Source organism: Prunus dulcis, chromosome 2 (assembly GCF_902201215.1).
Source record: "Prunus dulcis chromosome 2, ALMONDv2, whole genome shotgun sequence".
In the NCBI taxonomy this organism is placed as follows: Eukaryota; Viridiplantae; Streptophyta; class Magnoliopsida; order Rosales; family Rosaceae; genus Prunus; species Prunus dulcis.
This window is the reverse complement of record NC_047651.1, coordinates 11,785,769-11,813,399: the sequence shown is the minus strand read 5'-3', so window position 1 is coordinate 11,813,399 and position 27,631 is coordinate 11,785,769. Positions and strand designations below refer to the sequence as shown.

General features: G+C 36.7%; 3 protein-coding genes and 1 pseudogene across 4 annotated transcripts; 1 reads left to right on the top strand and 3 right to left on the bottom strand.

Annotated features, from left to right (window-relative positions):
* Positions 1-9,658: 9,658 nt before the first annotated feature.
* On the bottom strand, positions 9,659-11,695 carry LOC117617338 (thioredoxin-like protein 4B). Its single transcript, XM_034346673.1, has 2 exons — positions 11,029-11,695; positions 9,659-10,501 (listed from the first exon to the last, which is right to left on the bottom strand). Exon 1 carries the CDS (start codon positions 11,619-11,621, stop codon positions 11,058-11,060), a length of 564 nt encoding a protein of 187 aa, XP_034202564.1. The 5' UTR covers positions 11,622-11,695; the 3' UTR covers positions 9,659-10,501; positions 11,029-11,057.
* On the top strand, positions 9,899-10,977 carry LOC117617339 (SKP1-like protein 1A). Its single transcript, XM_034346674.1, has one exon. The coding sequence runs from the start codon at positions 10,003-10,005 to the stop codon at positions 10,549-10,551; it is 549 nt and encodes a 182-aa protein (XP_034202565.1). The 5' UTR covers positions 9,899-10,002; the 3' UTR covers positions 10,552-10,977.
* Positions 11,696-11,997: 302 nt separating the features above from the next.
* Positions 11,998-18,745, bottom strand: LOC117617341 (annotated as a pseudogene).
* A 1,381-nt stretch (positions 18,746-20,126) lies between these two features.
* On the bottom strand, positions 20,127-27,015 carry LOC117617336 (protein SCAI). Of its 2 annotated transcripts, XM_034346670.1 has the most exons (10): positions 26,736-27,015; positions 26,239-26,632; positions 25,425-25,631; positions 24,696-24,917; positions 23,563-23,629; positions 23,299-23,442; positions 22,532-22,623; positions 21,411-21,593; positions 21,182-21,318; positions 20,127-20,773 (listed from the first exon to the last, which is right to left on the bottom strand). In XM_034346670.1, exons 1-10 carry the CDS (start codon positions 26,849-26,851, stop codon positions 20,539-20,541), a joined length of 1,797 nt encoding a protein of 598 aa, XP_034202561.1. In that variant the 5' UTR covers positions 26,852-27,015; the 3' UTR covers positions 20,127-20,538. The 2 variants fall into 2 exon arrangements, with proteins under 2 accessions (XP_034202561.1, XP_034202562.1); XM_034346671.1 differs by lacking the exon at positions 24,696-24,917.
* Positions 27,016-27,631: the final 616 nt, after the last annotated feature.

Here is a 27,631-nt window from a genome sequence, read left to right as displayed (position 1 = left end):
AATGACGCCAGTGTTAAAAGTAATAGGGTTTTCGGTCATCAAATGTGTTGGAAAGCTTGTCGGGAAGTTTGAGGTGGTGGTCGGAGGTGGGGGCAGGGTGTCGAGAGAGATTTTTTATTTTTTATTTTCTTTTAAATTCTTTATTAAGATTTAAAGATTTTTTAACGTAATTTTTTCTGTTTTATTTTAATTTTTAATTATATTAATTATTAGAATAATAATTATGTTTTTACCTACGTGGAGAAGGGTGTAATTGGTACTTAGATGAAGGGGACAAATTAAAAGCTACTTTAAAGACTTACCAACTAAACAAATCTTAGCTTAAACTGAGATCAATATGACTAGTCAACTAAGAGTCATAAAATAGCAACAATCACACACACAGAGTAAACAATTGATACCTGCAAACCTAGAAAATCACTAGTGACAACCTAGGCACTTAGAATGCCCCATCAATCTAGGCATCCCCTGTGCTAACAACAATTAAGATGAGATGTGTGTGAATACATCAAGAACAAGTATATTGCAACATTCAGATAACGACTAGTCAAACAGCAAGAACACAAACCCAGTTAAACATGAATAACAAACCCAGAAAATTGTTTACCCAAAAACCCACCATTGGGAAAAACTGGGAGTCATCATCCGATGAGGCAATCCACTATGTAAAGAAAATTCTTACAGAGAAATCACAAGCAAGATCAAGGAAACCTAGATCTATTTAGGGAATGAGCTATACCTCCTCCATGCAATCTTCTTTTCCAAACTTCAAAAGCTCGCAGCTAGTCTTTCATGGCAATGACAGCTTCCTCTTCAGCTCGTTCATCCTATGGCACCGGTGGCTCAACTTCAATCTGAACAGGAACCCAAAATTTGGATTCAAAATAAAATGACCAATTTCTTCAAGAAACCATACTCTTGAAGAAATCAATATAGAATTTGACCTAGATCTATATGAGTATGTGTTTGATTTAGCTAGATGTAGATTTCATTTTCAATGCAGTTTTCAAAATCTATTTAGAAAACTCATTTGTGAAGAGATGGAGAAATCACTTCCAAAGAAAATGAGAGCAAAGGAGGAGAACCTCACTACCTCTCAAAACCACCTTTTCTGAAGTAATGACCCCAAAAGGAATGAAGGAACCATTTACCGGAAATTCCTAAGTCTGAAACAGACAGATGGCAGCAAAAGAATATCAAAGAATAAGACAAAATTCCTTAAGAGAAGCTAGGAAAAACGAAGTGAGGTGGCATACCTCATGAAGCACAAAAGATGACTAGTCAAACACATACAAGATGACTAGTCATAACCTAATGCAATCTAATGAATGTAATGCAGAATTCGCCTTTTGCATCCCTTGAATATGTTGAGCCATTAATGATCACAGCCAAAGGAGAACAACTAGATAACAATTTAACCTAGTCTAATAACCTTGAGCTTGGGAAATACATTACATGACTTATTACAAAGTTGGCAAAGAAAGCTAAAAGGATACTAGCTAGAATACAACTCAACAAAGGGCACCATTTTCCATGTCACCACTCCATTGCTGGATAACATTCCATGTGTATGAAATTACAAAAACACCCCTATCACATAATAAAAGTTAATATTAGGGGTAAAGTGAGTAACCAAACCTTGGTCAACAGGGGGAAGTGGGTGATTTTAAGTTTGAGGGGGCAAAGTGAGATTTGACCGTAGTTTCAGGGAGAATTAGTGTAAATAAGCCTTCTTTTTATACAATACCCAATTCTGTCTCTAAACACCCTTTTATTTTTCAATAAAATGGCCTTATGCCATGTAGTTATTCCTGCTATACATGAAACTCATGTTGTATATGTATATATGTGAACTATTTGGCTGGATCATAGTTCTAGTGAGAAAAGTTAATATTCTGTTTTTTTTTTCTTTCTCTTTTTGTCAAACAAGAAAGGTTAATATTCTTCAACTTAGTGTTATAGTTAGGATAAAAACACAATTGAGTTTGAGTTATTACTTTGCATTTTTGTTAGTCACAATGACATTTTTGGAGCACACGAAGGAAGAAAATCAGAATAGTAATTCCTATGAATTTGCAGTGTATTTTTCAAATTTTTAATGTATTTACTATGGACTATGGAAGTTAAAACATAAAATAATAATAATAAATTGAAGAGAATGACATTTGGCAATAGTGGCAAGGTGCGTCGTACTCCACATGTCATTTAAACATCATTTTTCTTGTTTTTATCTTTAAAAATTCACAAAAAATTATTATCAAAACTCATAAAAAAATACATAAAAAATTGCTATAAAACTTATTACAACATTATCTAGTGAAGAAGGCTAATGATTCAATTTAGTATTATAATTAGTATAAAAATAAAATTTAGGTTGAGTTATTAATGTGCACTTTTATTGTATATCAAAATGAGTTTTTTGGTGCTTTACAAACAAAATATATATATATCAGAATGAGTTCTTAGAAATTTTCGCTGTATATTTTTCTTTTAAATTTTTAATGTATTTATTATGAATTTGGGAGATAAAAGCATGAAAAAATAAAGATAAATTGAAGATAATGGCACATGAAAGCAACATAAGCATGTGTCATTAGTGTTTCTAACGGATGTCATTCTCCAGTAGTACCACGTGTCACTAAAAATTTAACAGCTACATAATAAAGTTTACCCAATACAGAGATACATTCCAAGCATAGACAATTTGGCTTCACAAAAGTGCTCAAGTATGAATTTAGAAATTGAGGAGTTCTTCTGTTTGGAGATCTTATAAGCTTTAGTCTTGTTTTCTCCAAGTTTAGCTATGGAGGGAATCTCTTGTATCGAACGATATGTTGCAGAGTTTTGTGGAGGTTATATTTACAAACTACCCACTTAGCTTCTCTAAATCCATGCCCATAACTTTTGTCAACACCCATTGTCATCTTGTATGCTAAATAAGTTTTCAACGTCCTGGTAAATTGAGTCTACTCGATTATGTAAGACTCCAAACTATTTTTCTCCTCCTCACAAAACCAATCCAACCATTGGCATTCGATTGCTTCGCAAATACCTTCACAAACTATTTTATCCAAATTCGTACAACCTATTACAATTTACAAGTACCATTACTAAAAGAAATTCATTGGACAATGATATTTTTTGTTCACAAAAGAAGTTTGAATCGACATTTTTGGTTCCTAATATACTAAAGGGCTTTCCTTTAATATAGTGGATATGAAAAGTGCCAATAAAAATAAAATATTTGTGGACACCAATACCTATGTCCATTAATTTTTTTTTCAGTAATAATGTACAAATGTTTTATTATGAGGGAAAAATAGCTGAAGAAAAACTTAATCATTTTCAAATTAAGTGGAGCATAATCTTGATTTCGAACCTTGAAGATATAACCATGCATGCATTATCTCATGCGCCAAAATCCTACCCATTGTTACCCTGTATGCAATAAAACATTTATTAAAATAAAAGATTTCATAATTTGAGAAACTTATAATAAAAGTTTACAAAAAAAAAAAAACTTATTATAAAAAGTATTTGAGAAAAAAGTCCGAACAAAAGAATAATTGATGACCCTTTGCGCTTGATCAACTTCTTCTCTTTCTCCACTTGAATATTATACCCATTTTTGGAACAATTTGCAATCTGATACAAATTAGAAGCACAATCGTCAACCCCAAACAAATTTCTCTCTCTCTCTCTCTCTCTCTCTCTCTGGGGCGGAGCTACAGCCAAACCTGCCATGGCCCTGGTCCTCCAACTTAATTATTAATCTCTTGTAATATATTATAAAATATATGATATAGTAATACAATTACTGCAATTAGATTAGTGATGGGCTCCCAGTTGAAGATGAAAAACCTAGTAGAAGTGATTTTGAAATTTTGGCCTCTCCATACTAAGAATTCTAGCTCCGCCACTGCTCTCTCTCTGTTTTTTTTTTTTTTTACACAGAATCAACCCCAAGCAAAATTCTTCTTCATCTGAAAAAAAAAAAAAAAAATATTTCCCACATGTACTAATTGATATGGTAGCAAAAATGTGATCTTCCTAGCCATATATATATATTTTTTTGTTATGAATCTTCCTTGGCAGGCATTATTGATTGGAAACAAGAACTTTTTTTTTTGCTTTCTGCAATAACGAGACTAACATTGAAACACGGGTCACATTAGACTACTTTGGGCCTTCATAATTAAATTACAAAAGGGACCATATAGGAATATTTCTTTAAGAAGGAAAAAAAAAACGTTGGATTCTTGTGATACACGCATATTTTGATAAAATTGGGTGATGTTAAATTGGAATTCCCAATTTCACTTAAATAAGGAATTGTGCAACCCTATTAAAGCCTAATTAAATAAAGAGAACTCTCAATCCCAAGGAATTATAGAGGCCATATTAAAAGCTCACGAAATGGCAGCATGTTTCCCTTTTTTCCTTTTTTTTTTCTTTTTTTTTTAAAGCTTGGTCCAAAACAACGTCTCAAGAAAATATGCCTTAGTTGACACTTCAGAATTTTGTATAAATTCCATGTGAAACACAAACAGGGGTCGCGCGCATTTACGATCGAGAAATAAGAAAATTTACATGTTATATGGCATCTAGACTTTGTTGTGTGTTGCAATGTACTACCACCTTGGACAAAAACCAAATCAAACCTCTCTCTCTTAAGCCATCCCAGCGGCTGCTCCTCCCTCCCGCACAGTGGCGGATCCAGGATTATGTAGCCAAGGGGGCTTAGTGTAAAAGTTCTGAAAGGATGGGAAGAGAGGGGCTGTGGAATTGGGAATGAAGGAGAAAATGAATCTGTGCAGAGTGTTGTGCGTGTGTGTGCTGTTCTGTTTTTTTTTTTTTTTTTTTAAATCTGGCCCAAAACGACGTCGTTTTGAGGCCAAGTCAATTAAAAAAAATTTTGACTGAGCCTTGACCAAACGACGTCGTTTGGCAAGGCAGGTTTTAAAAAAAAATTACGCGCAAGGCGCAGCGCAGCTGCACAGGGCATTTCGTCGAGCACATTGTGTGCATACAAGGGGGCTTCCAGGTGCTGTCCAAGGGGGCTTCCATGGACTCCCTTCCCCAATTTCCAGCCTTCCAAGGGGTCGTCCGACCCCTCTTGTCCCAACGTGGATCCGCCACTGCTCCCGCACCCAGCAGTTGGTCTCCTCCCCATCCCCCTCATCGGTCCCTTCTCTCTCTCTCTCTCTCTCTCTCTCTCTCTCTCTCTCTCTCTCTCTCTCTCTCTCTCTCCTCGGTTCTCCCCTGATTATCTTTTTATTGTTCGTTTTATGAAAATAAATTTTTTTATTTAAATGAACCTATTTTTTCTCTCCAAATAATGTACCTAATTTTTTCTCTCTAATAATGTACCTAGTAAAATAATTTACCTAGTATAATGAACCTATTTTCAATTGAAAAATGCGCATAAATTTCAATTATACAACGTACCTATTTTCTATAAATTATTGTGTACCTATTTTTAATTTATGCCAAGTGTACAGAAATTTCAATTACAAAGTAACTAACCTAGTTTTTTTAAATTATGTTGGTAAATAATTACCTATATTTTTATACGTATATATTTATATTTATATTAATTTACCATATATATATTATTTTTTTATTTATTTTGCAATTTTAGGGGGCAATATGTTAGAGGGAATGTCAACCAAAAGAAATGGTGTGATTGATATGCTATTAATAGGGAGTTTTAATTACAATTATGGCAATTAATGAAATGTTTGGAATAAATTATAAATAAAATATGAAGTCTGACGGCAACGATATAAAAACATATGAATACTATGACCTCTGGTTGTTTAAGTTTGAAATTGGATTTTACAGATAGATTTATAAAATGATAGGTATATATCTAGGAAATAGGAATGGTATGGACCTATATTGGACAAGCCCTATAAATTAAACTACTTGTCATTGTTCAATATTATTATAGCCAGGGAATTATGTACATAGTAAGAGAGAGACACAGATAAAAGAGTTACTTATATTGACAACAAGTCAAAGCTGCTCAATAATGACCTCGATTATCGTGTGATCAACAAGGTTGGTGCATGCAGAAGAAGCTCTTCTCTTCCTCCATATGCAGTAGAGGACTCCCAGCAATGTGATGAAAGCCACAGCTTCTCCGGTTGGTGTGGCAATTGATTCAGTCCACATTGTCTGCATGCACCAAAACCAATCACAGAATTAGTTACCACTACACTGTATTTGAAAATAAGGAAGGAGAAGAAGAAGAAAAAAAAGAAAAAGGAGGACCATCGTAATTAGGGAAAAAGGAGGACCATCGTAATTAGGGGTCATCATTAGGCCCGCAAGCCCATGAGTCGATAGGGGCTCACCAAGCCCATCGAGAAAAAGCCCAGCTCGACCCGTTATGGGCCATGGGCTGGCCCGGCCTGTTGTTGAGTGGGTCGAAGAAGAAGAAAAAGGAGGACCATCGTAATTAGGGGTCATCATTAGGCCCACGAGAGGGCCGGCGAGGCACATCGAGAAAAAGCCTGGCTCGACCCTTTAAGGGCCATGGGCTGGCCCAGCTCGTTGTTGAGTGGGTCAGGCTTGTGCTTAGGTGTCTAAAGCTCGGCCCTGCCTATAGGCCCCTACCCGTTTAAGCCCAAGAAAGCCTGGCTCGGCCCCCCCATAAAAGCCTGACCCACGGGCTTACATACATATATATAAATATATATATATATATAAACCCAAGTTAAGTGAAAGATAGTGAAAATTATTATCTATTATCATTGTAAGAACTAAAAAAAATGAAGTATGTGATAAAATATGAGTTTATTAATATGGCGGTTGTATAACTATATCTTTATATTTATGGTGTGGGGGGAAGAGAACTATGAAGTTGTTAACAAAGAAAAAAATGGAGACATAAACATATAGACAAATGTAAATAGAGAACTATGAAAAAAAAAATGTAAACATAGAAACACACCAAAACATAGGAAAAAATAAATAAAGAATTGACAAAAAAATTCATATAAAAAAAAAGACAAAATAAAGTAGGCCCATTTAGGCCCGCCCTATTGGACTTAACCCAACCCGGCTCTTTTCAAGCCCGACTCATGGGATGGGTTTGGGCTTTGAATTTAAAAAAAAAATCAGGCCCGGCTCGCTATTTTTTCTCTCCTCTTTGAAGCCCGACCCGGCCCTGCCCAAGCCCATTAAATTTGAGCCGAGTTTGACGAGGGTTAATTGTAATGGATTGGAGGTGTGGACAATAAACAAATTCTTGATTGGAGAGGGAATATATGATAATTGATTGAATTTAACCACATGGCATTCTATCCTATTCTCCTATGTGCCTTATATGCTAAGCTTATTTGATTGTGTCTCATGAGTCATGTCTTGGGATGCCATCGATATTTCTGATACTATCGATATATTTCCGATACCATCGATATTTTAGACCTTAGTAAGTAATGAACTCGATTATTGCGTGATTGACAAGGTTGGTGCGGGCAAGAAGAAGCAAGAAGAAGAAGAAGGAGGAGGAGGAGGAGGACCATCGTAATGGATTGGTGGAGAATAAACCAATTCTTGATTGGAGAGGGAAGATATGATAATTGATTGAATCTAACCACATGGCATTCTGAACTATTCTCCTATGTGCCTCACATGCTACACTTATTTGATTGTGTTTCATGCCTCATGACGCAATGCGTGTTTTGGATTGGCTAATGCCTGAGAGAGAGATGAGAGATTCTGTCCGTTTGATTCAAAATGAATGAACTAATTGTCTAGGGCTTTGAAAATGGTTAGTGGAGGTTAGTGGAGGTATGAAAATGGTAGGAAACTAATGTTTGTGTACAAACAAAATTGACTAGGGCTTTGTTCTAAACTCAACAGGGGGAGTTTATTATTGTGGTAAATAATCCTCAATTTTACCTAATCTAGATAAGGACCAAAAACTAGCATGTAGAACACATCAAAATTACGAAAAATTGCCTATCTATTGCTATTGGAGACTTTGAATGATCGATACAGCACACAACTAGTTCAGATATACACATACAGGGTCTTTCCTGTAGAGATAAGTTTGTGAGGCATCTGTTTGTGTACTTGAGAGCTGTTGGGTTTGTGTGTGTCTCTTGTATTTCTTTGGTAATTAATAAGAAACTTCCTTTGGTTAGGGAGATACTCCAATATTGAAGGAACCCTTAAATTGTTTGTGTTCCTTATTCTTTGTTCATCATTTGAGTTCTTATTCTGACTTAAAGTATAACAAGTGGAAGTGGTATCAAGAAGCTTGTCACAATATCAATAGTATTGTAACTTGCATTGCAATCCTACGCTTCTTGTGAACCAGCAAAACTTATACCGATGAAGATATTCATTATTCATTTCATGATCATATTTTACCATTAGAAACATGAAATGGAAATTGTGTCAATAAAAGGAATATTAAAAGATTGAAAATTAATGAAAGTGAAATGGAAAACTTTTCGGAAATGTTTTATGTAAGGAGATGTGATGCGCAGAAAAAGCATTGCAAATAAGATCACCCTATGTGGCACACTATTGGTAATGCTAAGAAAGTAATCGGAAGATATCACTTTATTTCCTTCCTCATGTTTATTTTGAGTAGGAATGGAAAATAAAGTTTGTATAATTTTTCAATTATATCCATATTAAATCAAATTAAAAAAATGCATTTAATGATATATTGTAATTCTAAATTGTTAATTGGGACAAAATGGTCATGAAAAATGTGCATCCAATATTTGCTCATTGTCCCAAACTTTCCTATGAAGAGGGAAAACAAAACCCAAGTTGGGAGAAGGGCTTCCCTTTCCCCTTACTTTCTCATGTGTAAGGCTACTATTTCTCATGCATGAACTTACCAAATATGGGAAAACAATTGATTTCCCATTTCCAAGCCCCTTTTCCTATGAACCAAATGGGGCCTGATAATGAAAGTAATCGTTGGGAATGAAAGTGAGAAGAAAAAATCATCGTGTAGCAAAGTGTTAATCTTGGGAAACTTACAAGTAGAAAAGTGAAACTTACCTTAGTTTCTATAAACAAACCCTACATCATTTAATTTCTATAAACAAACCCAAAAAGGACAGTTGACCATGTTGAATTTAATTTTGATTGTTGAATTTAATTTTGATTATTAAATTACTTTGATGTCATATTGAGTGTTTTGGATTTTTATTTATGAGCTTTTGAGGTTGGGCTTGTTTTAAGAAATCAATGGAAGTTTTGTAATTTATAGGAAGCTTGAAGCCTCTTTGTTATATTGTAAATGGGTTTTGTATGTGTTTCTGAAGTCCATTTCACGTCTATATTAGTCATAATAGTGAAACTCTCTTATTTTTACATGCTTTCTAGCATCTGAGTTTTCCTTTTTAGAGTACGAAGAGAGAGAAATACAAATTTCTAAACCAAAAACATACCAAAACAAAAATTGGGTATTTGGTTGCTGAGAAACTTCGTCTTTGGAAAAGCAGATGGAATTTGAAGTTGGGGAAATGGAGCCGAGTATTTAAAGTGTGATTTTGTTCTGTTATGAATTTAAAGTCGCCCCAACTGATGAATTAAAAAGTTTGAGTTTAATGCAGGAAAGCAATCGGAGTCGTGCATTATTTTTCTGAATCATGGCTATAAGGGCCAAAAGATACAGATGAAAGAAAAAACCTTTCCCTTTCCAATTTGTTACAGGAAAAGTTTTTAAGAACTTTCCCTTTCCTATCTGTTGCAGGTCAGACCCACAAAAAAACAATTATTCCTATTTGTTACAGGTGCCATCCTAGTATGAGAATATGTTTCCTAATACGAGAAAAAAAGAAAAAGAAAACATTCATCTCCTATTCCTAAAAGAACAAGGTGTTAGGAGTAGGCTATAAAATCACCCCAAAGTCTCTTAACTTTGCAACTCAAATAACTCAACCCTTCAACTTCCATAGCCAAAAAAGAAAAACTCTTCCAAGTTCTCAACTCAAAGTCTTAGTTAATATTACAAAGACCAAAACAATGGCCTCCGTTGAGATGAAGAAGATAACCCTGAAGAGCGACGACGGTGAGATCTTCGAGGTGGAGGAGGCTGTGGCCATGCAGTCGCAGACCATCAAGCACATGATGGAGGACGATTGTGCTGATGGCGCAATACCTCTGCCGAACGTGACCAGCTACATCCTAGCGAAGGTGATCGAGTACTGCAGGAAGCACAGTGAAGAGGCCACTGATGGCGAGGACAAAGAGGACATTCTGAAGAACTTCACCGATGGCGAGAACAAAGAGGACATTCTGAAGAAGGCCACCAATGGCGACAACAAAAAGGACATTCCGAATGACTGGGACGCTGAGTTCGCGAAGCTGGACCAGGGCACTTTGTTTCACCTAATGATGACTGCAAATTATCTCGACATCAAGGGCCTGCTGGATTTGACTGCCGAAACTGCGGCGGGCATGATCAAGGGAAAGAAACCTGAAGAGATCCGTGAGACCTTCAACATCAAGAATGACTTCACACCTGAGGAAGAAAAGAAGATTCGTCAGGAGAACCAGTGGGCATTCGAGTGAGAGAGTTAGAGATCCCCTTACATACATGTTATTATTACATAATTTGACATTTTGTCTATTATTTTTCTTCTAGTTATAATTTTTTAAACTGTTCTTTTTTAAATAAATTTGTTTGTTAGGTGATTGCTTAGATGTAACCAATATTTCTGCAAAAACCTCTTTTGTCAAATATTTCTATCTAATGATACAAGAGTTATGTCTCCCTGTTTTGTGTGTATGGATGAAGCTTTTTGTTCTCAGACAAATTCTTAACAAATTACACCTCTTGGAAATTAACTAAACTGACTCACAGACCAAACGGCTAAAGTTATCATGATTGCTCCTCTAATTTTTTTCTATTGGCAAGAAAAGCATAATCACCAAGATTGACATCCAACCAAAAGATCACAGGCAATAAGATTTATTTATTTATTTTTCCATTGGCAATCTTTGTCGAATACATATCAATATTAACAAAAAACTGCAGAAATCAAGAACCTGATCAAAATTCCTGAGTTGTGCAACTCCTACACATCTTTGTACAGCAACTGATATTTAGGTATTCGTTCCGGCGGCAACGGGCAACTCACGATCAGCTTCCCTTTCATAGCTCCTCTAAAAATCGCCTCCACGACATCAATGAAGTCCTGTTTTTGCTGAAACGCACCGACCCATTTGGTGTGATCCGCTGTTCCCGAGTCCATCTTCATGTGGTGGGCATTGAAGAAGAACACCGTCGATGGAATCAGAGTGATGTCGAAGTATTTGGCGTAGACTTGAATGTCCTCAGAATCGATATCGACGAGCGCAATTGCTGCGAACTTTGAGACCTCTCGCGCCGTTTTGTCGAGGACGTCGTCGAGGAGGAGGCAGACGGAATCGGAAGCTCGGCCGAAGCGGAGGACGAGGACTTTGTCGATGGTAGATCTGATGAGAGAATCCACCTCTTGCTTCTTCGTCAGCGTCGTCAATAGGTAGCTCATCTTCCTGCCCTGGAGGCACAGATTTAAACGCAGTGAAGCAATTCGATAACAGAAGCTTGAAAAGAAAGGGGAAGGTTGCAATTCAGAAAACAGAGAGATCAGGAGCATAGGTGCGGTTTTGGGATCTGAAGGAGATGAGAGAAAAGAAGAAAATTGGGATTTTGGGCCTTTTGGGCCTTGGTATTTTTATTGATGATTTAAAATTAAAAAAATTATCAAAATTGGGATTTGGGCCTTTGAAAACACCAAGATTTGTGATAAAAATTGAAAACATAAAGTAATAAAAAATGCTAACTACACATTATATATACGCCACTTACGCATCACATATACACAAACAAACAATAAAATACAAATAAAAAAAATTTATATACACATTAACAAACAAAAGAAAATAAAAACAAAATTGTTCGAAAAGAGTGAAATAACACATTCGGGAGTTAACCCAAAAATTAAATAGTAGATAGAAACTGAGGAACTGAAACAAACTTCAAATTTGGGAAGAGTTGAAAACCCTAAGCATTGAATCACAAATCCAATGACGGGCAACAAGAACTTGCACATTTTAGAAAGCGAAACAAAATATCAAGGCACAGAGACAAAGCATATCAAAAAAGCAAGATACATTGTCTATCAACAATACTAACAGATTTTCACACTTTCTATCACATTTGAACTTGAGTGCCCAAATCTAATTGGAATGGTGCAGTAAAGCTTAAGGATCAAAATCTTTCCACAAGGTGACCTTGGATTCTTTCTGATTGCCGCTTCTCTCACAGTATCTCGAAAAGCTTCTTCAATTTTACAACCAGCTTCCACTCGTCATTTGAGAGTTCATCCTGAATATTTAAAATTACAATTAAGAGCTGTGGTTGAGTTGTACATTGTCCAAGACTCAACTGTAAACAAATTCAAACTTACCCGGTAATTCGCTTTCAGTGCGTCAATCGACCTCCTTGAGATATGGCTGACAAGTTCATCTTCAATTCCAAAATGCCTACCATACATCTTTTGCTGCTCATCAGGATTCGTCCCAACTATCTGCATGAACACACAAAAAAAGACCTGAGTAAGCACACTACAATTAAGTGCAACGGTTTTTTCTTTTTGGTTAAGAAAAGAATAAATTGACCAAATGGAGAGTAGAGCAAAGCCCAAATAATACAACAAAAGTTCAAGTGGACTTTTTTAAAAATCAACGTAGGACAGGAAAAACACAACACCAGAAAACAAACAAAATACAAGAAACCACAGTAACAAGCCAATCCAGACCTAAATGATTGCAGCACACAATCAGCTAGCAACTAACACTTTGGCAACATGCTAAGTACGGAAGAATTGTAAGAACCAAGGCCAGAAGAGCACCAAAGAGTAAACTCCAAGTAAATCAGGCCACCATCTAATAGCAGTCAATAAAAGCAAAATGAAGAAACAAACTGGAAACAAGGTCATAGCTCCAACTCCAAGAACATGCCAAACCTGTCTCAAACACGGCAACCAGCTAGTCACTAAAACCAAGGGGATTCAGAAGTAGACAGGAACCAGATCACCCAGATAGTAAAGAGGAGGAAAGGCAAAATGCTAAAACCAATAAAGAATCATAAAAACGAAGGCCAAAAATGCACCAAAGAACTAGCTCGAAGAAGTCCAGAATACTCCATCAGGGAGATCCCAATTGGATTTGATCTAGGATAACGGGGTAGACAAGAGTTTCCCATTCAAGTGAGCTGCAGCCCAATCAATGAGCCATGGACATGGAATGCAAAGTTTCCGAGTACCAAGATTCTCATTAAAGGACTCCTAAACCATACGAAGATGTCATTAGTCATACAAAAGAGCATTGATCCAATAAAGCCTAAATTTCTACGAGCCACTGTTTCATCAATAAAGTGATAAAGCCCTATAACTTCTGCTGGGATAACTCCATAGTTTTACCCATGACAAGAATAGCAGCAGCTTCAAAAAGAACATTAAAGGTTGCAGAAATGTACTACCAACTGATATTGAAAACATGAGTGTGTATATATACGTGCCAAAATTTATCATACCTTAATGGATACCTTCATCCCCTTTTCTGCTATATCAACAGGTCTGTGGTTATTTTTTATGGATGCGATGCCCCCAATAGTAATTAAATCTCTTTGAGGAATACAAATTGGAGTTCCAACCTGCACAAAGTGCATAAAATATAAAGATAGCTGGATATAATTGACAAACATTTCGTTAATCTTATAATATAACCCTTTCAGAAAACTCCTGCGAAGCCCCCTGAGAATTATCTAGACCCCAGTTTCTAAAATAAATCATGAAAGTCCATAATCTTCTTGAGAAACTCCACTAGTTTATCCAAAGTGATGCAGGACCTTCTAAAGGCTTTCAAAAACCAAGTGGCTTGGGTTCTCATTAAACATTTTTTTCCTTTTTAAGAGAAGCAGGGCGTGTGGAAGTCAAACAAATCCAGTGTATATAGTAGTACCTTTAAAATGCCTTCAAGAACATCAAACCCCAAGAGAATTGAATCCTTCTTGTTGAAAACAGAGTTTGGTAAAATCTTGATCACAGAAGAAAAGACAGCTTCATCAGCAGATTCCTTCTTCTTTTCCTCCTTTGATATAGCCCTTAAATTGATTGAATAAGTGATAGATGATATCAGCCATAAAAATCTTCACACCCAAATCATCTGCAAGTTTCCAGGCCTCTGGTGTCACTTTGACATCAAATGCCAAAACGGTGGCAAACTCTTTCTTCTTTTCAAGCATTACACTGGCCTTCATGACATCCTTTTTATGTACAGTGCCTATACCAATACCGCTAACAGGAATATTAACTTCTGGGGTCTTCAAAAACTCTAGCAATGCTTCCAAGGAGCCTAGAGTAGATGCTTGTACGCAAACTCCCTCACCACTCTTGTCAATCCTGCTCAAGACTGACTTCATGTCTCCCATAGCTGTTTCCTTGACCTCTTCCAAATCATCCTGAGGCCCTACCACATATAGAGCAGCGCCAGCAATAGCATGCTCAAGACCCTGCATAAAAAATGAAACATCAAGTAAATCTCACACAACACGAGTCCACTGGAAAATACCTTATAAATAAGTAGAAGTGGATTGGCCTTGACTTCAACCAAGAATTACCGGTGCTGTGATTTTGATACCCTGTGCACCCTTGATTGCACGATGATTCTGATACGTTCCCTGAAACCAAGAACCATAAAATCATCATCTGATGCAGTGGACAGTGCGTTGTCTCAGACACTAGAGGTTCATATGAGAAACCAATTTAACTTTTGGAATAATCCAGTTGATAACAGAGAAAAAATAATCAAAAGATATATTTAGCAAAAAGGATGTTCAAATAGTTAACATCCAAAAAAAAAAAAAAAAAAAACCCTGATGCACTTCAACATTACTTAAACAGGAAAAGAATCTCAAATCTGGAACCTACTTTATTATAAAGTTAGAAATGCCACATGGATCGTTGTTGAGGGGAAAAAAATGTGAATGAAAGATCCCACTGGGTTGAATTTAATCCATGAAAGGAAAAAGAATATTTTATAAAACTAGGTTAATTGTATGGTCCAAAATGTTTCCTACTGTATCTGAACTGAAAAAAAAAATTAAGCTTTAATCCAAACCACACAGGGTAGCTACTGGAACAATTTTGTGCTAACCTGGTCTATCAAGAACAATTACCGAAAAACTTCTATAAAACGAAAATTGGAAAAGAAAAAGAAAATAACAGAACACAATTTGCATGTTTAAGGAAAAATGCAAATGCATTCAATCAAAGAGAAAGGCCTAAAAATACATCAATAACAAAAAGAATATGTCAAAAGAAAAAGAAGAAAAACTTACCTTCACACGAAGTTCGTTCATCGGATGTGGTGTCAATAAAGCTCGAATTGAAGTAACAATAGGTCCCTAAAAAGACCGAAAATGGTATTTAACATGATAATCATCTCTAAAATTATGAAAATGTTGACAATACTAAAGCATTTGTATTTGTAAAACAAATAACGGAAAAAGTTTGCAAAAACTGTAAAAGTAGCACTTCAGTAAAATGTCTTTGATAAAGATTTTAGATGCTTGCCTGTATGCCGAAACAACAATTTGATCTCCTTCGTGAAGCACGCCATTAACCAGTACAACATCAATTGTTGTCCCAAGGCCTTGAATAACCTTAACCTCCAACACAGTACACTGGTACACAAGATCAGCCTCCAATCAGATCACTCAAATGTCTCAACTGTTAAACCCTTTTACATAACTGGAAACAAGGTGAAAAGGAATCAAACCTGCACTTCGTTTCTGTAAGTAAGATTCTCAACCATAGTTTTCTCTGTCAATTAGCCAACACTAATAACAAATCTGGAATCCCTTCACCGCTGGAATATTCACAAACCAAATTATCAAGACACAGCAGAAAGATAACCACTGAAATAACCTTCACAGCAGAGACCATAAAAACAAGATAAGGCTAGAGCTCATAAGACGTACAATTCTGTACGTTTCCCTCATTTCTTTATCCATATTATTCAGTTCAGTATTTAATCCCTGCTCCTTGAATTGAGTGATAATATGTCAACCCATGCAAACATTGAAGGTTTAACCAGGAAAGCCAAATTTAATAAAGTGAAACAGAAAGACAAGGTTGTAATGCACAAGACCTGTACGAGCTGCGTTTCAAACTGTATTTTTACATCCTTTGATTGCTGCTTCATTGCCTTCTCAATCGGTGCGTACGACAGGTTTTCCACCCGTATAGTCTATCCACCTAAAAGTTGGATATTCAAGAAAATAAAATTAAATATTGATGAGGAGAAACTAGCAGTGAACCAGAGGGTAGATTTGACCATAATAAACCTCACCTTATTCAATGCAACAATGAACTTTGTATTCCTCATTTTCAAAAGATTGAGTGACTCTATTGTTTGAGGCTCTAAGCCATGCATAAGTCAATAACCAAAACTGCAATATCACATAAACCTGAACCCCGTGACCGTAAATTAGTGAATGATTCATGACCAGGTGTATCAATGACCAATAAACCTGGGACCTTCAGCTTCACATCAGCTCTCAGTTCCTTAGTTCTCTCACGGATGTTCTCAGCAGGAAAATATGTTGCACCAATTTGTTGAGTAATACCTCCAGCCTCACCTTCCTGAACATTTGTGCCTCGTATACAATCTAATAGGTTAGTTTTACCAGTATCCACATGGCCCATAATGCAGCAAATAGGTGAACGAAGGTTATCCTCACTCTCTTTTGGGGCAGCATCTGAAGTTGCTGTTTCTTTTTCAACAACAACATCTTCCTTCCTACTTTTTTTCTTATTCTCAACATTCTGAGTTTTTATTGATTGAGTAGGAACATTTTCCTCTGCAGAAACTGTTGGCTTGGCACCTGCACTCTTTATGTGTTTTTTCACAACAGGTTCAGGCTTAGAGTCAATCTCTTCATCAGAAAATCCATGTTTAAGAGAAAGATTAACAGCAGAATCATCCCAGCTCTTTGCATCCCATTCATCAACATCATCATTTTATTCTTCTGCTTCTCCTTCCATTCCATTCTTTTTAACAGATTCAGCAATGTCAGATTTTTCCTCTATATATGTTGATTCCACCTCTTCAACCTTGTCACATTCCACAGAATCCAGCCTGGGTACAGTGTGTTGCTGGTTTTCTTCTTCTTCTTCTTCTATGTTTTCCACTGCCTTTGCAGGAGCCACACCATTTGGAGCGATGCTGCTGGTTTTGACTTCTTTTTCTGAATCAAGGGTCTATTAGACGGCTTCTCTCGGTCTGTGGTAGGGAGAGGCAAAATCTCTGCTGCATTAGCAAGTATCTGGTTTCTCATTGCCTCCAGCCGACGGGCTTCTTCTTTTTCCTTTGCAGTTATAGGCTTGCCTTCCAGTCTCTTCTTTAGTAGTTTCTCCCTTTCTCTTTCCCTTTTCCTACGTCTGGCGTCCTCCCTTTGCCTCTCAAGTTCTTCCAGCCTAAGCCGCTCCTCTTCTTCTCTCCTCTTCTTCCCTTCTTCTTCTATCTTCCTGTTCATTTCGCCTAGCAAGGGCCTCTTCTTGCATCTCTCTAACATGCTTTGGCACTTTCTTTTCTGCTGCTTTACCTTTCACCTGAGTTGTCTTGGGTTCTGTCCTTTTAATTTATGTTTCTTCATGGTTTTCATCATTAACATCCACAGAGGAAGTAGCATCCCCTGCAGCTGCTGCCTTTTTCTCCTTTTCCTTCTTCTTCTTTTTCTTCTTCTTTGCTGCCGCAGACGGCACAGTAGGAGGAACTTCTTCTTCACCATCCTTCTCAGCCGGACCATCGACTGAGGCAACTAGATCAGGTTCAACCTCGACTTTCTCCTCTTGCTTAGGCAGAGCAGCAAGTTTCGATGTCGAACGCCCCTCACCTAGCTCAGAAAGAATCTTATCCAAATCATCTTCTTCTTGAGCAGTCCTTCCAGTCTTCTTCTTTTTCCTGCTTTTCGAAGTTTCGGGAACCTCTTTACTCTTCATTCAAAATCAAGAGCTTCGACTTTACCAGTTCCCGTACTTGATTTTTCGGGTTCAACTACATCAATAACGTCACTCCCAACCCCAGCTTCTTCACTCAATGCAGTAAAAATATTACAATTGTCTTTCTTTTTGGATGATTTCCTCTTACCTATGAATATTACACTGTTTGATGTATCAACAGATTCCAAACCTCGACCATCAATCCCCATTTCGATGAGAGCTTAGAGTTGAGATGATATTGATACTGAAACCTAACTGATGAAAAAAGAAAATACATAATCAATTACGCTAATAAATTCCACATGCAATGCAATGCCTGAAATATCACGGTATCATACTATCAACATGTAAAGCGGGCATAAACAAATTGGAAAATCTGAGATTCTGAAGAGATTTCACCGAAATTTGAATTGAAGAAGAGGAAGCAGAGGAACTCCTTAAAACCAATCCCTAATTACAGTTTTAAAATTCTGCCAAAACAAAAACAAAAAAATGGAAAGGAATCAAAGATGAGATGAGAGAGCATTCAGTACCTGGTAGTAGAAAAAAAGGGCAGAGCTTCTTCTTCTTCTTCTCGCTACCTTCTCTCTCTCTGTGTTTAAAATTGTAAGCTTTTATTGCTCCTGCTTTCTGCCGACGAGGTAGGCGAAGTTTGATGTTTTTTTTTTTAAAGCCAGTTTCTTGGAGGGCAAGTAAAAGCCCTCCGACTGTGGGCCAAGCCTACGGGAAAAACGTCTCAGAGAACACTCTAATGAGGAGAAATTATAGGGTTTAGGAAAAGGGATGATCCAATAAACGCCAACCATTAAATAAAGTGATTCAGAGGGAGAGAGAGAGAGAGAGAGAGAGATGAAGGAAAAGAAGGGGAGGGGGCGGCAGCGAGGGGGTATAGGACTGCAGACTTGGCTGCAGTCGTCTTTTCTTTTCTTTTTTTAGTTTAGTTCTAAAGGGTAAAACTGATACCTAATATCTAGCTGGAAAATAATTTAATTAGTGGAGAGTTAAAAAGACAAGTGTCAATATATGAGTGGAAGTATCACCCGCTAACGTGGAGATATCGTACCATTCTATAACTTCACCTAATCAGAAATATTATCTACAAAAGGGATTTCTTGTGGACCAAGTGAGCGACCTCCGGGTAGCTTCCTTCCAAATAGTTATATGACCTCACTAACTTACGAGTTCACTCTTCACCAGACATCTTCCCATTCCTTTCCCAATTCCAGCATTTCTAACCTTCTCTCTTCTTTCTCTTCTAATTTTCTTCCTCGTCTGACTTTTATTTCTCATCTCTATTTTATAACTCATCTCATTGTTTTTGTTTTTGTTTCTATTTTTAATACAACACTATCAATATGTCATAAGGTTCGAACTTGAGACCATTGGCCTGCAAATCAAGATCCATTTCTACTTTTCAATAGAGAAAAGCAATAATTATTTATAAATTAGATACAGAGACCATAAGCCACAAGAGGTCAATACAAATACCCATAAAGAGTTAATACAAAGATAAAAGCATAGTGACCACGCAAATGTTAATCCATATGCATAGAATGACTGGCCTGATATTTTTCCAATTTAGGGTATAATAAATTTTTTTTTTTTTTTAAACGGAACCAAACTGAGAATCGATGATTTGGTTTGGATAGTATTCTCAATAAAACTCATCAACGGAACCGTGTATTTGTGGTCAGTCCACCCCATTTTATTGGGTTGTGGAGACACTGTTAATAAAATAATTCCAATGTACATGAAAAAATGAGTAATGGTAGGCTTACCACATTTTTCATACCACGATTGTACCACCTCTCTAATATAGGCAGAGCCCACCAATATAATAGGACCCATCTCTATTAAAGATGTGGTACAATTGTGGTATGAAAAGTATTATAAACCTAGCATTTTCCGAAAAGAATATGCCTCATTGAATATGCCTCATTGAGTGAAATTCACTGCCATTATGGCCCCTGCTTTTTTGTATGTCATGATTAATTTTTTTTCCAGATATGTTCTGATTAATTTTTTTCTAGATATGTTATGATTAATTGAGTATCAATGAAATAAAATAAATATTTTGACAGTTTGCGTTTCAGATTTGCAATAAAGAAAATTCGAGTGCAATGAGTATAAATCATCCACAATAGTTCACAAAATAACGTTGCACCTAAATGAGATGTTGGGCAGCAAGGCTTATGACTCAACTTGACTCGAGGGAAAACTGAAATCCAGGCCAACCTGATTCAACTAGGACGGGTCACTCGGGCGGATTGTCAAGAGAAGAGCTCTCTTCTATTATACAGACATCAATTTTTGTTTTTCTTTCCATTTAATAAAAAAGAAAATAATAAGTCCAAAGTCCAACTTGTCTCTTACAAAGGTTTTGCATCATCTTGAACGTTCTTGAAGGCTTAGAAATTTCCTATACAAACACCAAGAATCTGAAACACCAACAGGGAACTCACAAATCATTTGTCTATCTCTAATGTCCTTTGCCCCATATGATTCATCAAGATGACATTGATTCCGAGTCACCCTGTCTATTTTCTGGGAGTTCAAGTCCTTCTGAAAAGACGAACTTGCCTGTGGCTCCAAAGACGTTCGCTATCTGCAAAATTACAGTTTGACATGCTGCTGTCGTTGGCAGGACAGACGCTGGAAGACACGGTATACATTTGGGAATAAATTCCTTCTTATTGAAAGTTGGAGCATAGAGTGATAGCGCTGCCCGACAAAATAGGAACCTGAAGGAAGAAGACATAATTTATATAGAGATACATGTATCACACACACAAGGGAAATACAATTGAGTAGAATTTGTACAACTTAAGTACTGGAGAGAAACGCTAAGATGACAAGGAACCGTTCACCCAGAAGATAAGAACTCTAGGAGAAAATAAGCAAAGAGATGAAAAGGTTAACCAATTTGAGAGCATTAATACAAAGAGCTGATAACGGTTTGATTTTCCATGCTCACAGTGACAAAGACCCAAAAGATGCGTTTGTAAGAGCAGTCCATAAAGCTTCATAGTGGTAGACAAAATTACAACAACAATAAATAAATAAAAAGAAGAAGAAGAAAACACTAGAGACTCTGCAGGGCTGCACATTATATACTTTTACATAAGAGCAAAGAAGAAATAGAATAATACCGCAAAAGGAGTCGCCTTAGGAATGGGTCACTCAAAATCTGTGCCCAAACAGGATCAATAGTGTCTGATGTCACCAAAGTAGACCCCCAGTCACTAAATGAACTGGAAAGAAGCTTCTCGGCCTTGTTATATGTATCCTGATACGTTTTCATTCCATAAATTTTTAGGAAACACTAAATAAATGTATTTTTCAAGTAAGAAAAGAAAAAAGTGTCAACTTTTTACGCACCATGTCAATGTCAGATCCTGAAATACAGATCAATAAACAGAAAGCCTGCAAAGGAGCTGTGAGGAAAATAGTGAACAGGCTTCCACTTGACTGACGAGAGGAACCAATAGAAGCAAATGGATATGAAGAACTAGAAGATAGGAGCATTGCAGGTGTTTCACCTTTTTGTACTCCATTTATGGCCTGAGCACATTTTAAACATTAATTATCTTCTCTATAGTTTAGAGTAATAGAGATTTCTACTGATCCTTAAATGAATTTTAAGAAGAGGGAAAAGGGGGGAAAATGAGCATAGGTCTCACTCATCAAGCTACCATACCAATAATTCTGCTCAGTGGAGAGAGAGAGAGAGAGAGAGAGAGAGAGAGAGAGAGAGAGAGAGAGAGAGAGGAAGGTTAAGATTATTAAATAGTGACAGGTACATGCATCTAGGTGTCATCTGATTCTTTGGGGAGTAGATATAACTGACTATGCACGTCTAACAGTACCCAATTACTATATACATTAACAGCTTCTTCAGAGAACAATATCACACATTTGTGGAAATTTGAAATCACTACCAAAGACAGTACTCAACCTTCAGTCATTTTGTGAACTTTAAGAAATTAGTCAATTTAGGAATGATCAGTGCATCCAATGAGGCCATATGAAAATTTTAAGAGATGTAACATAAGGGGAGAGTTAGGAACTTGCAGCAGATATTGTAGTGTGATATGAAGAGCTAGAAATATTTATATTTTTCTCAAGTAAAATTAAATATACTGATTTTTATAACAACTTCAATACACTTCACCTGAAGTGTGTATATATTTTTGCAGAAAGATGTTTTGGTGGCGTAATACTAAATGCGGCAGAACGAGAGCACTGCAAACTTTAAACATAAACTTATTTGCTTAAAACACTTAGAGCTAATCTATGGACCATAAATCTATTGAGTTGTAACAAGAGATTATCCAGCTACCCTTGATATTTTAAACCTCACAGCATATCTTCAATTTTAAATCCCTAAACTTCTTTACAGGTAAAAAAAATTATTGAGATTCCAGTCCAACCCTCATACACACATCTAGAAATTTCTAACTAAAGGATGTGTAATAAAAAAATTGAGTTAATATACTTACCTCAAAAGCTTCACTGTTGTCAGAGTCAATGACTAGAAAAAGTGGTCTTCTTGTAAATGGAACCAAGTCACTAGGATAAATGCTATTCATTCCTGAAAAAGGTATTGCGTATAATATCAGAATAGTTGATCCTTAGAAGTTATGCAAACCAAGATCCAAGTTTGAGCAAGCCATTCCTATTGTTCAATTCAATATCTTCATAAACAATAACAACATGACATGTGAGAAACAACAAATGTAGGTCTAGACTTTCTATGGGTACATAATTACAAATTCACTACAAAGTGTTAAAATATTTTGCTTCTTATTCAACCAAATCAATCTCTTCTTAAACCCACTCAACCTATCCTACCCCTTCAACCACCATAATTCCGAAAACATATTACCTTATATTTTATTATTGCTGCCAGTACTAGAGATCACTTGATTTGAACCAAGGCACCTTCTAATCAAGAGTGCATCACTAGCTTCTCCTTGATGCACCCCTACAACCTCATCTTGCAAGAACTCACAGAAAGGGAAGAAAGAACGACAACATTTGGCAGGCATTTCAGACGTTTTGAGTTTTTTCTTTCTTTTGCTAGGCCAACTTTTTAGGGACGTCATGCAAATCTAGACTCAGGACGGCCCCTTAGACAACATTTTTAATATTTACTTATGCATATAACCAAATTTAATCATTTCAATGGATGGTATGTAATTATTTGTTCCTCATTTGTTTCAGTAGATGGTTTGTAATTATTTGGTCCTCATTATTTGAAAATTACCTCCATTTCCATGGGTACCAAACTGTAAACAACCCGCTTGAAAACTTGAGCCATCTCCTTTACTTTGTCCGTGAGAAGGGTTTAGTCTATCAGATGGATAAGCCAACGTAGAAGGGGAGGTCGCATCTGAGTACATTCCAGCACCTGCTGGGGGCATAATATCTATTAAATGAACCATTTTAATTATGAAAAGAAATGTTGATTTACACAACACATAAACAAAACGAAACCCCTGAGCTAAGATACAAAACTAATTTCTCACACCTGATGCTGACAGATATATCAAGATAACTCCATCAGGGGGAAGCTCCTCAGAAACTGTGGCCAAAACCTGCCAGTCATGCAAACAGTACTGAAAAGTTATCACCTATGCAGCTCTTAATTAAAAATAAAACATCGTTGTTGCAATCTTGCAGAGAGAGGATCATTATTCAGATACAAGGAGAATTAACTATTGCAAAAGGGAAAAAAATGATGGTAAGAGTTATATTTGATCCAAACCCATTCCATATGTGTTTACTGAAAACAATGGTGTGCTCACTCAAAGTCACAGTATAAATATAAATTGTTCATTATTTTACAAATTGATATGTAGTAATTATTAGCTTGATCTTCCAACTATAGATACTATGATGCAGAGCCATGCCTCCTACCACACCCGATGCCCATCAGATGTGGACAGGCACTCAATAAGCCTCTAACGTACGTCAGATGGAATTGCTTAAGTGTCTGCAAAAAGAAAAAGGATTATGGGCCATGACACGACTGTGACACAATCCAAACACATCTGGGTCCTACACAAGATTTGGCCCATGTACAATAAGAATCATACCTCAAAAGTTTTCTTTTAAAGCATGAAACTTCAGTTTCAAGCATAAATCCTACAAAGATGGCCGAAACTAATTGCATAGAGGGGATGAGGGGGCAGATGTAACAGAATGAAGGAGAAACTCTATTGTCATATACAAGTTTGTTGAGACACAGATGCATAGCAGGATGATAGCTGCTCAAACCAAGAACAAAAGGACATGCTTCTATGTAACTTGCATTAAACTCAAGAGGGATATATTTCAGAAAAAGAAACTCCAACCTCACAATGTTTACACAAGAATGATTGTGTAGGTCACTAGTCTTTGACTTCATTCTAGCAGCTCAAGTAAACAGGGCTGTCCATGGTTTTTCCATTTAAGTTGATTCTCGTTGTTTTACAAAGGCACTGCTTTTAAGACTTTCAGTAGTCAATGCCATTGAACATAACTAGTATATGGAAGAAAGGTTACAACCTCATCATAGATTTATACTACTGTAGTTTCAATACATCCAAAATGTTCTACAAGCTAACAAGTCAAGAGCAATGAGCAATTGATCAGTAAATTAACATTACCCATTATACTCACTGCTAGAAAATGGGTAACAGAAGGACGATATAAGACAGCTTTTCGTGGGTTTGGTGGCAGGGTAGGATCAGCAATATCCTGGGAGTAGTTAATGCGGCTGGAAGCTGGTGCCCCATTCTGACCATTTTTAGCACCACTTGACTGGTAAAATGAGCCACTAGGTTCCCACTCCAGACACTGAAGCATCCTAAAAGTGTCAAGAGTGAGCTCTGAAAACTTTACCTGATTTGGATATAACCATAGAGAAAACAGAAAATGTCACAAAAGTAGTCCAGTTATTATATTCATAAGGAATCAAAAAATATGTAATTGAGAACCTTGACTACTTTGTGGATTGGAAACATCAAGAAGTAACCGAGAACCTATTCCAGTTATTTTTGCAGATTGGAAAGCTGTTCGTATTTGGATTTTTTGTTGTCTTTTTTTAATTCAAGAAAAATAATTTTCACTAAATAAAAGATGACAGTTACAACACATAAAACAAGAGGTCCCCTTAACGATCATCCATCTGAACTACATCTAGAAACAGAAATATCAAAATAGGAAAGAAGAAAAGAGTACATAGTCCACAAGGATTGGCTGTTTTGTTGTTGTTAGCTAGAGCTTTTGTGCACTAGCTGTTTTATATTAAGTGACACAACTTGTCCACAAAGGATTGCAATTTACTTGAACAATTATTGTTTCATTGTCCAAGAGAAAAAGAGTGAAGGAAAAACCTCAATACCTAACCTCATTATGATGGTAGCTGCTCAGTATCGCATCACGTAGTCTCAAAGACCTCTTTGCAACTGATGCGGAAACATGTGGTAAGGAATCTGGATGACAGTCTAGGACAAGACTATACCTCAAAGGCCTGATATTCATAAAAGCTGTGTCAGCTTTCAAAAATCTAACTATTTCCTGAATCACCAGCTTCCATTCTTTAAAATCAGTTTCCTGGAAACAAGATCATTAAAATGTCACTATAAAACCTATCTGCAAGAACACAAATGCTTAAACTTTTCAACTTCCATCCATGAATTTGAGTGGGAAAAGTAATTATAGAGCTATGCATTACATATTACATGGAAACAGAATCGTATGACTAAGTCACAGACCGCAGTTAACCCCATAAATATCAAAAAAATAAATTATGATTTTACAATCAAAGCTACAACATCCATTTGGGAATCCATAAAATCACACCAAACTGATGTTTTTCCATTATTCTCAATGACTGCAGAGCCCCTTAAAACTATTCCTTTATCCATGATGTTATGATTGCCTAGTTAGTTATATATAATCTTATATAAATATTGAGATATATTTATTGCATTCTTATTTTTCTTTCTTTCCATTTCCTTTTTTGTATATACTTGTACAGATTTTCGATATTTCTTGTCTTTTCAAGTTTGAAATTAAGAATTGGGGATAAACACACAAAAATACACACTAAATTTAATTTTTCATTTTAAAAACGAAACAAAAATAGACAGAGCAATTCAATGTTCACGAGTAGTTCAAGAAAAAACCTTAATAACAAAATACTGAAAAAAGCACAAACCTGGAATGTCCTCTTGCACTCATCAACCAAGACTCTGAGCTGATTAAGCAGCTGCTGCACCATCTCCCGCCGATTCAAAAGCAAGCAGACCATGAGAAACCTAGAAATGAACCTGAGCTGCTTGCTGGCCAAGCCCAGGCCCTGAAACATGCCCTCCTTAAAGTATTCTCTGCTCAAAATCGCCTCGTAGAATATGTAAGCCTCGGAGAGGTAGCTGGCCTCGCTGGTCCGCATGTACTGGCCCAAGTACAGCTGAGCGATTCGCGACGCGATCTCGCCGATCTCCGATCGACGAAGACCGGCCTCCACGAGCTTTTGGCGATTTTCTTGCTGGAACTTCCATAGCTGCGTGTACACCTTGAAGACCTTGTAGAAGTAAGCATCGTACTCGTGCCTGACCAAAATTTTGCCAAAATAAATAAATTAAAATTAAAATTAAGAAATAAATTTTGAAAATTTAGATTTTGATGCAAGAAATGGATGGGAATTGGAAGAACCTGTTGCGATGGTAATAAGGGAGCTCTCGAATTTTGGAGAATTTTTTGTCGGCTTTGTGGAGGAGAGTCCAGTAGAACTCGCTAACTGGGATGTTGGGGGTTGGCTGTGCTTGCATTGTCGTTTTGGGTTGGTGTGGTGTCGTTTTGGTGGGGTTGGCGGTGGACTGGAAGTGTGAGTGAGCTAAGAAAGGAGGAGGAAGAGGAGGAGCGAGGAATTTGTCTCCATTTCCTTTCTCAGTTCAGTAAACTTTGGAAATGGGCTTTCTGTTTGGGCCATTTAGAGCATCTCCACCCATAAGGGATAAGGCAAGGGCAAGGGCAAGAAAAAAAAAAGAATATGCAACAAAATATAAACTTGTTATGTATTTATAGGGAAAGTGGATAAAATTGTTATGTATTTATAGGGAAAACATCTATAATTTTTTAGTATTTTTTTATATAAAAAATTGAATTTTTTTGGATTTTTTTGAATTTATTTTTGCTTGCTGACGTTAGCACTTTCGGGCTGAAGCCCAGGCAAGATCTGCCCTTGGGCTTGCCCAGGCTGGTGGGACCCAGGCCTTGCCTGGGCTGTTGGCTGCGCGCTGGAGGCCATTTGGGCTCACAAAGGCAGCCTTTTGCCTGGTTTTGTATGTGCGCTGGACATGCTCTTATGGGTCGCTAGGTTTTGTATTGTTTTTTTTTTCATTTCTCCATCAACAAAATAAATCTATATATATTTCAATTAATCCCCAAAACATGTTAGGGCCCGTTCGGTATCATTTTCAAGGGCCATTTTCTGTTTTTGTTTTCTATTTTCACTTGAAAACATGTTCGGTGGGTTATTTTGAGAAATAAGCTAAAATTGTTTTCTGAGAATGAAAATGAAAGTATGAATAAATGTTGAAAACGTCAGG